General features: G+C 46.7%; 1 protein-coding gene across 1 annotated transcript in view; it reads right to left on the bottom strand.

Annotated features, from left to right (window-relative positions):
- Window positions 1-5,585, bottom strand: part of LOC144543503 (tomoregulin-1-like) — a 22,154-nt gene extending 16,569 nt beyond the window's left edge. The window contains exon 1 of the mRNA XM_078291515.1: window positions 5,453-5,585. Within this exon, the coding sequence (XP_078147641.1) occupies window positions 5,453-5,585 (133 nt within the window). The remainder of the gene's footprint in view (window positions 1-5,452) is intronic.
- Between the last annotated feature and the right edge of the window lie 4,617 nt (window positions 5,586-10,202).

The raw sequence follows: 10,202 nt of genomic DNA, 5'->3' as shown, positions 1-10,202 counted from the left end.
TGGAGCTGGTAATTACAGGGTCATGACCTCTGCCTCCCTGTAATTAGGAAATACCTCACTGTGCTGAGTCAACACACACACACACACACACACACACACACACACACACACACACACACACACACAATGGACAAAATAACAGAAACACCTAACACTGCATGAATATCTGTCACCTGATAAGGATTTTAGCCACATCTCAGCTCTGTTAATATTACAGTCTGCAGTTTTGTGGTTTTAGTCCCTTAACTTCAACAAACTGGATTTGTGAACAAGGCGTTTTAGAGCTGCAGGTAATCTTTGCTCCGTGAATCAATATTCTGTCAAATAATCGCAATTAGATTTTTTTGTCAATATCATTCAGCCCTAATATTTATTGTCTGATAGGTTCTTATGTGTGTCTGGCAGCACCTTAAAGATCTGAGGAGATCTGAGCCAACGAGAGCTGTTCTCTCTGTCTGCAGTCTGTTGTTATAAAACATCTGTCAACCTATAACCAAATCAATCAATCAATCAATCAATCAATCAATCAATCAGTCTTGTGTGTAACTGCTCAGATCAAACCTGGACACTGACAGTTTGATCACTGGCCTGTCTGTCTTTTCTTCCCTTCCTCTTGACATTAAAATAATCTTCTTCTCATCACTTTTGACATCCATGGCTTGCAAGCATTTGGCTTCCCAATAAAGCCCGGTTGCTATGGTTACTTAGGTCTCATCTGCCAGCCATTGGTTACATCATCAGCCAATTATATCTTGTTTACTAAGAGACCGGTCTGTGGAGACCGGAGCAGAAAGTGCTGCCTAGTCCCTATGGCTCGGAGGGAGGCGGAGCGCCTGGAGGGCCGAGCCGCCTGGAGGGCCGAGCCGCCTGGAGGGCCGAGCCGGAGGGCCGAGCCTCCTGGAGGGCCGAGCCTCCTGGAGGGCCGAGCCTCCTGGAGGGCCGAGCCGCCTGGAGGGCCGGGCCGCCTGGAGGGCCGAGCCGGAGGGCCGAGCCTCCTGGAGGGCCGAGCCTCCTGGAGGGCCGAGCCTCCTGGAGGGCCGAGCCGCCTGGAGGGCCGGGCCGCCTGGAGGGCCGGGCCGCCTGGAGGGCCGAGCCGCCTGGAGGGCCAAGCCTCCTGGAGGGCCAAGCCGGGCCGGGCCACCTGCAGGGCCGAGCCGCCTGGAGGGCCGAGCCTCCTGGAGGGCCGAGCCTCCTGGAGGGCCAAGCCGGGCCGGGCCACCTGCAGGGCCGAGCCGCCTGGAGGGCCGAGCCTCCTGGAGGGCCAAGCCGGGCCGGGCCACCTGCAGGGCCGAGCCGCCTGGAGGGCCGGGCCACCTGCAGGGCCGAGCCTCCTGGAGGGCCGGGCCGGAGGGCCGAGCCTCCTGGAGGGCCGGGCCGCCTGGAGGGCCGAGCCGGAGGCCCGAGCCTCCTGGAGGGCCGGGCCACCTGGAGCTGAGACACACGACTGAGACATGTGAGGTTGATCTGGGACGCTGGACGCAGCTGGAGGGACCGGGACCCAACACTGGCTCAATAATACTCCAATGAAATCACAACAGAGAGGAGGTTTCTCTGGTACTCTGGGTTCAGTTTCTTTCTAACGAAGGAAGCAGCCCCCTCACTGAACACCCTACACACACACACACACACACACACACACCACCTCCAGCCTGGACTGACTGAACCCTGCATCATGGAAGCTGATGGAAGTGATTCAGACATCTGCTGTGTCCTAGTTGTGTTTAGTACATTAGTGAGAACATTAACATGCACAGTAATAATTCAATGTGAAGGCCAAATGATACTTCTGCATCGAGCTGCCTACAGCGGTGTGAGCATTTATAGTTCTGTTTTGTGATTCTGCATGTAGACCACCACAAGACCACAAGACCTGTGATTGGCCCGCTTGTTCGGTCTTTCGGTCTACATGAAGAATCACCAACACAGAACCATAAACACTCACACCGCCACAGCCATGCTGCAGACATCAACTACAGACATCAAGACAAGACAGTTTACTGTGTCACAGGAACCAAATCCACCTTATCACACTATTCACTTTTACTGAGAACGTTACTGAATGGATCTACAGCCACACCACAACAAGCTGACTCAGCTGCTCTCTGCTTCTAGCTGCTGGATACAGATTTACACTTTATTAACTAACACAGTTCTACAGATTTACACTTTATTAACTAACAGATTCTTTGGAGTTTATAGAGTTTATAGAGTAGAGACTATAGGGATTAATAAAGGGCTAAATGAGACTATTCACTTTTAGCTCTAATGTTACCGTATGGATCTACATTCACAACTTGTATTTTTTTCCAATGTCTTCCTGTATTCACCAAGCCAGCAGACAGTCCTCCAGTCAGACTTAAAGGATAAGGCCGGTGTTTTTTAATGCATTGCTTACCAAATCCTATGAAAATAACAACATCAACAATGTGTTTGCTCTCCTCCCGTTACTTTCTGACTTCCCACGTTCCGTTTTTAGCCGTCAACCCGGAAGTCATTGGCTCCAACTGTAAGCTAAAAACCTTTAAATACAGCTCACAAAGACATAGTTTACATTTTTAAAATCTCTAACTGTTACCATGAAAAGTCAGACTGTTGTAGTTATTACCAAATCAAATTCAAATGGGAACAAGTTCTTCATTACGCCGGGGACTATTTTCTGTACGGAACTACTTTCCTGAGATGGAAAACGTGTTTACGGTCGGCTTATTAAGTCGTTTGAGGAAAAAGTCGTCCGGCCCGGTGCATCGTGATGATGAAATATGCTGCAGAGCAGCAGCATGGCTCTGTGACGGGTTTTAATAGTTTTTAATACAATGCAGTTCTATGGCTGCTGGGACATGAGGCTGCACTGGGACCGGCTGCATGGACCAGACTTGTTAGCAAAACAAATTCATTGATGATTTTGTTATTTTCATAGGATTTGTTGACGGTAAGAAATGCATTAAAAAACACCAGCCTGATCCTTTAAGATGGAGTCTTGGTTGGTAGATTTCTGGCTCTAATACAAATCTCTGCTGTAACACGTCTTCCTGATGGACCGGTCATTTTAATTTTGACGGTAACAGTAAATGTTCTGCCATGTTATTTAGACTCCCACAATTCCTTGCAGACTTTCCTGGAACTAAATTTAGTGGCCAAGCAATAAGCTGAAATTCTGTTTACTTGCTGGAATTCCATTTGTTGCCTAGCAACGGCACTTTATTAGGGATTTGATCAGGAAGCATTGGGAACTGTTCATGCTTCAGGAGTAGTTAGCTGTGGAAGGGAAGCGATGGCAATATCAGGTCAAACTGTGCAGGGAGCAAAGTAGATCAACCTCTAATTCAACTGTTAGAGCAGCGAGGCATGGATAACTCCTCTCTCTCTCTCTCTCTCTCTCCCTCTCTCTCTCTCTCTCCCTCTCTCTCTCCTCATCTCCTCGTCTCTTTTCTCTCTCGCCCTCTCTGACCTTCTTTACCTCTCTCACTTTCTTTTCTCTCTCCTCGTCTCTCTCCAGCCCCTCTCTCTCTCCTTTCCTCATTTTTCTCTTTCACCCTTCATCGACTTTATCTTTCTTTCTCTTCCAGTCTCCTCCATACAGAGCTGTTTGTTAAAGCAGCAATATGCAACTATTTTCACATTCAAATATCAAATAAATGTGATATATTCTGCATTATCAGTCTGCGTGTTCAGGCCTAAATCCCCCATTTGCCTGAAGCTGTCTTTTCAGTGATGTTGGACGTTTTGGGGCCTAAGCCATTTCCATTTCCTGTGGGCGGGGCCAGAGTGTATATGTGTAGAAATATTTTCTACCTTGTAGCCAAACAATTCAAGGGCCATAATGGAAATAGCTGATGTGGTTTTAATGCTGCAGGCCTGTAGATGAATTGGATTTTTATTTATCAAATTAATTTGTTTTATTTTCAGACACAGACATCATATACCAACGTTATGATTGGTGAAACTGAGGTTACAAACCTTTTCAAGCTGTTATAACACTTTAAAATCTAAATTCATTTAAATCATTTTAAGTGGTATCAGTTTCTGTTCTCCTTACCCAACATCTGATACCAAACTCTCTGTCTCTGGTAGATCTCTCTGTCTGCTGCGCATGCTAACACTTTAGCATACTGTGTTAAGTACCTGGAGGCGATTAGCATTACCCAAAGTATGAACATAAACCTTTCAGTAATCCAGAGTTGGTGTTGGTTTTTATTCTCTGTCCTTTAGATTCATAACCTCTGAAAACAAAATATTTTAAGTCCATTACAAATCAACAGAGAAAAACCTCTAGCTGTTTGGCTAACTTCACTCACTTCCTGTGTAAACAAGGCAAATCACGCTCCAAGTCTCGCGGGAAGAGATATCTGCTGCTGTTTAAAGTCTGTTTCACCGATCCACTGATCGTTAAAATGACTGAACCATCAGCCTCAGAGCTGCTGCAAGTCCTCGTTCTCTCACTGTTAGCATGATGCTAGTCGCCTACATTGACTTAACATGCTGTATGCTAAAGTGTTAGCATGTTCAGCAGACAGAGAGATCTACCAGAGACACACAGAGGAGTTTGGTGTCGATCCTCTCATCACACGCTGGGTGAGAAGACCAACGGGACAAACTGACTAAAAGTCAGAGTCGCCCTTTGAAGGAAGACATAATGATGAGGATTTGGGTTTGGGAACAAATGTGGTCCATGCAAGACCTGCAGAACTACTGTAATACAAATTTCCTTCACTTTAATTAACCAAATGCAATGCAGTGCACAAGGTACTGGGCTTAAAATGTAATCCTGAGTCTTGCATATAGGTGAAGTCCACACACACACACACACACACACACACACACACTAATACTGTGTATGCCTTCTAACCTCGCCCTGTGTCTAACCCGACTGCAGCCTGTCATTAACTCTAAAATAAACCCTGGGTAAAGAGAGGAGTGGTCACTTTGTGTCTCGTTTGCCCCAAAATGCCCTCAGAGTTTTAACTACAACACTGACGTTACACACACACACACACACACACACACACACACACACACACACACACACACAGGTGTCCTCACTTTGTAACACGTAACAGAGTCTTGACTAAAAACTGGCGTAGGCCGAACAAAAACACATACATACAAATACCTTTTCTCTTTGAATGTCTGTTTTTCTATTTATTAGATCACACACACCTATGTTACACACACACACACACACACACACACAAATTGACTCCTAGCCAGTGATGTAGTGTTAAATAAAGAGGTGACTCTGACCTCTGACCTCCAGCACAAGACAAACACCAGTATGAACAAAAACTAAATTATATTCATATTCTAAATTATAAGCATTTCTGTTTTTCTCCCTTTAAAGACGCTGCTCTCCTGTTCTATTTCCATCCCTCTAATTAAACTGAACTGTATCTCATGCATGTAAAGTCTGATGTGTTCAGACCGCTTCCCATTAAGTAAAGTATGAATTTCTCACCCGGGCAGTCGCTCTTCCCCGGGCCGCAGTCCGCGCCGCTGCGGGGGAACGAGCTCCGGACCGCGGGCACGACCAGCAGAACCAGCAGGCAGGAGAACCGGGAGAACCGGGAGAACCGGGAGGCTGGAGCCATGATGGACGGATGGAGAGAGAGATAGATACAGAGAGAAAGATGGAGGTATAGAGCAAGATAGACAGAGATAGATGGAGGTATAGAGAGATAGAAAGCTTGGTAAAAAGAGATATAGGCTATGGAGATAGATAGAAAGGTAAAAAAAAAAAGAGATAGGCTATATAGAGAGAAATAGAGATAGATAGCCTAAAGATAGAGAAATAGATGTGTAGAGAAAGGTAGAGCTATATAGGAAGAGATAGAGATGAATGGAGGTATATATAGAGAGATAGAAAGGTAAAAAGGAGATATATAGAGAGATAGTAGATAGAAATAGTCTGTCCTTGTTTCTTCTTCCTCCCTCTCTCAGGTCAGTGTCCTCCAGGTGGCTACGAAACCCCCCAAAACACCGCAGAAGAAGAAGAAGACGAAGAGGACGAAGCTAGAAGAAGAAGAATAGAAATAATCCCCCGACGGTTGGAATAAATCCCCGGTCAGACCCGCTCTGCTCTCCGGTCCGGTCCGGTCCGGGTCTTCAGGAGTCGGGCTTCATGGTTGTTTTTTGGGGTAAAAAACAGGAGGATGAGCAGCAGAAAGCAGGCAGGAGGGGGAGCAGCATCCCAGGACAAAGCGGCAGAAGCTCTCTCTCTCTCTCTCTCTCTCTCTCTCTCTCTCTCTCTTTCTCTCTCTCTCTCTTTCTCTCTCTCTCTCTCTCTCTCTCTCTCTCTCTCTCTCTCTCTCTTTCTCTCTCTCTCTCTCTCTCTCTCTCTCTCTCTCTCTCTCTCTCAAACCCCCAAAAAAACCTCCTCCAGTCTTATTCCAGTCCGGTCTGAGCCTCCATTCCCCTCCTCCTCCTCCTCCTCCTCCTCCTCCTCCTCCTGGTTCAGCTCTCTCACACTGGGGGGAAAAAAGAGGTGAAATCTCCGCGGAGGGAATGCTGATCCGGAGCCGGGTGTGTTCTCCTGTCCGGGCCGGGCCGGGGTGCGGTGCGGTACCGGGCCGGGGTGCGGGGCGCGGGGCTTTAGATTCAGCAGATATTATCCGAGGTGTTTTTTTTTTCTTCTTCTACCGAAGCACATCAACAAAGGAGCTCGATGAAGCAGAGCACGTGACCCGCAGGGAGAGACCACCCCCATAGAGGGGGGGGGGGGGGGGGGGGGGGGTTTACTATACTATCTCTATCTTATTGTTCTGATCTTATAATTATTTACTGTTATTATTGTTAATGTTGTTGTTATAATCATATCACTGAATTGAATTGAAACACAGCGAGAGAGACAGAACAGCCTCTCACAATGAAATTAATTTTTTCAATACGATTGTTGTTTTTTTCAAAAGTGATCGATTTCCGGTTTACCTTTCAAATAAAAGCCCCATTGACGAGTGCTTTGCAGCGTTTTCTGATCAGTAATGCTGAGTGATACCAAAGTGAAAATAAAATAATTTATTCAAGGAGAAATACATTTTCCCCCAAGCTGTCCTTTGAAAAATATATATTAATGTTGCTCTACAGCAGTGATTCTCAATCTTTTTCATATTTTTCATATCAAGGACCCTAATTTAGCCACAGACCCCCCATTTGATGAGATTTTGTCTCTCGGACCCAAATCTGAGAATATTTTTTTTGTCAGATGATTTTGTCCAGAACTCCCTGACTGTCTGTACTGTAGAGAGATAACAGAGAAACTGATCAGAACATCATTCTTCTACATCCTCTAACTGTGTTCACTTCTTGTAAATGAAATAATGCTGAAGTTTAATAATTCATCAGTTTGCTGGGGACCCCCTGGAACCCCCTCAAGGACCCCTGGTGGTCCCCGGACCCCCACGTTGAGAACCGCTGATCTACTAGATGCCAACAATCACAAAAACCCACAGCAGATATTTACTACCAGTATTAGATAACTGGACTCCTCCTTTCCTTCCCTCCCTCTCTTTCTTTCCTTCTCTCCCTCCTTCTTTCCTTCTCTCCCTCCTTTCCTTATCTCCTTTCTTTCCTTCTCTCCCTCCTTTCCTTCTCTCCCTTCTTTCCTTCTCTTCCTCCTTCTTTCCTTCTCTCCACTTCTTTCCTTCTCCCCCTCCTTTCCTTCTCTCCCTTCTTTCCTTCTCTCCCTCCTTTCCTTCTCTCCCCTTCTTTCCTTCTCTCCCTCCTTTCCTTCTCTTCCTCCTTTCCTTCTCTCCCTCCTTCTTCTCCTTCTCTCCCTCCTTCTTTCCTTCTCTCCCCTTCTTTCCTTCTCTCCCTCCTTTCCTTCTCTCCCTTCTTTCCTTCTCTCCCTCCTTTCCTTCTCTCTCCTTCTTTCCTTCTCTCCCTCCTTTCCTTCTCTCCCTCCTTCTTTCCTTCTCTCCCTCCTTCTTTCCTTCTCTCCCTCCTTTCCTTCTCTTCCTCCTTTCCTTCTCTCCCTCATTTCATTCTCTCCCTCCTTCTTTCCTTCTCTCCCTTCTTTCCTTCTCTCCCTCCTTTCTCCTTCTCTCCCCCTTCTTTCCTTCTCTTCCTCCTTCTTTCTTTCTCTCCACTTCTTTCCTTCTCCCCCTCCTTTCCTTCTCTCCCTTCTTTCCTTCTCTCCCTCCTCCTTTCCTTCTCTCCCTCCTTCTTTCCTTCTCTCCCTCCTTTCCTTCTCTCCTTTCTTTCCTTCTCTCCCTCCTTCTTTCCTTCTCTCCCTCCTTTCCTTCTCTCCTTCTTTCCTTCTCTTCCTCCTTCTTTCCTTCTCTCCCTTCTTTCTTCTCTCCCCCTTAATAATAATAATAATAATAATAATAATCTCACTTTATCTTATTTAATTTTTTCCACCCTCTTCCTCCAGTTCCATGAAGAGGTGTTTCCCTCTCACTGTACATAAGAATTTGTTCTTGACTGACTCGTCTTGTAAATAAAGGTGAAATAAAATAAAATGAAACAGATCATAATTCACAGGTCATAGTTCATATGCAGGTCCTGCTGTTTATTTCCATCAGCCAGCCCAGTTCTCCCAGTCTGTCCAGTCCATTGACAGCTGCTATCCAGCAGGGGGCGCTCACTGCCTGCAGGACAGAGGAGAGGAGGACAGAGGAGAAGAGGAGAGAGGAGAGGAGGAGAGGAAGAGGAGAGGAGAGAGGAGAGGAGAGGAGAGGAGGAGAGATGAAAGGAGAGGAGGGGAGGAGAGGAGGAGAGGGGAGGAGGGGATGGGAGGAGAGATGAAAGGAGAGGAGAGGAGAGGAGGAGAGGGGAGAAGAGAGAGGAGAGGAGGAGAGGGGAGGAAGAGAGAGGAGGAGAGATGAAAGGAGAGGAGAGGAGAGAGGAGAGGAGAGGAGGACAGGAGAGGAGAGGAGAGGAGGAGAGATGAAAGGAGAGGAGAGGAGGAGAGGAGAGGAGAGATGAAAGGAGAGGAGGAGAGGAGAGGAGAGGAGGAGAGATGAAAGGAGAGGAGGGGAGAGAGGAGGAGGAGGGGAGGAGGAGAGGAGAGAGGAGAGGAGAGGAGGAGAGGAGAGATGAAGGAGGAGAGGAGAGGAGGAGAGATGAAAGGAGAGGAGGGGAGGAGAGGAGGAGAGGGGAGGAGGGGATGGGAGGAGAGATGAAAGGAGAGGAGGAGAGGAGGGGAGGAGAGGAGGAGAGGAGGAGAGGGGAGGAGGGGAGACGAGAGGAGGGGAGGAGAGGAGAGGAGGAGAGGAGAGGAGAGGAGGAGAGATGAAAGGAGAGGAGAGGAGAGGAGGAGAGGGGAGGAAGAGAGAGGAGAGGAGGAGAGGGGAGGAAGAGAGAGGAGGAGAGATGAAAGGAGAGGAGAGGAGGAGAGGAGAGGGGAAAAGGTGAAATACTTCTTCACTTTGTTTTCTGGGTGTTTCAGGTCTTCTGTGCTCAGCCTGTCTGCTGCTGTCAGACTTTCATTTCTTCAATCTGTTCAGGTTTCTGTTCATGATTGTTTAGTACTGCTACTACTAATTTAATACTCTGGAGTACTTCAGATGCTGCAGTACTGAAGTGTTTGAAGTATTTTTACAGTAGTATTTGAAACAAAGTAAATTGCTTCCTTTTATTTATTTACAAATCCTGAGATAAAATGCAGAAAGAGAGAAAACACAGAACTGGAGCTTTCTCAGACTGTTGAGTTAATGATGCCTGAGGACATTTCCAATTATTATAGTGAATATCGACTCTACACACACTCACACACACACACACACACACACACACACACACACACACACACACATACACACACACACACACCAGTATGTAATCCTGGTCTACAGCTCTGGATGTTTTGGCTAAGCCATCTGGGTTAATTAGTTTACTCTCCTCTCTCCTCCTTCACTCCTAATCTCTCCTCCTCTTCCTGTGTGTGTGTGTGTGTGTGTGTGTGTGTGTGTGTGTGTGTGTGTGTGTGTGTTGGGGGGATTTTAACTCTCCTTGAACTAATAGTTTGGATTAATAAGAACAAACAGCAGACATGGGAAACACTGAGAGTAAAAAAACATTCTGTTTTATTTTCTTCTCTTTTTCCTCTTTTCTTTTCACTTCAAATTTCTCCAGTCTCTCTCTCTCCCTCTCTCTCTCTCTCTCTCACTCTCTCTCTCTCTCCATTAGTTTCCCACAGTCGATTAGCCTGATTCTCCTGCAAACACAAACGACACGTAAAGCAGCAGGAACAAACCTGCCGTCTTTAA

The sequence above is a fragment of the Centroberyx gerrardi genome, chromosome 22 (genome assembly GCF_048128805.1).
Source record: "Centroberyx gerrardi isolate f3 chromosome 22, fCenGer3.hap1.cur.20231027, whole genome shotgun sequence".
Classification (NCBI taxonomy): Eukaryota; Metazoa; Chordata; class Actinopteri; order Beryciformes; family Berycidae; genus Centroberyx; species Centroberyx gerrardi.
Note: the sequence above shows the minus strand (reverse complement) of the source record. Positions and strands in the feature narration are given on the sequence as shown.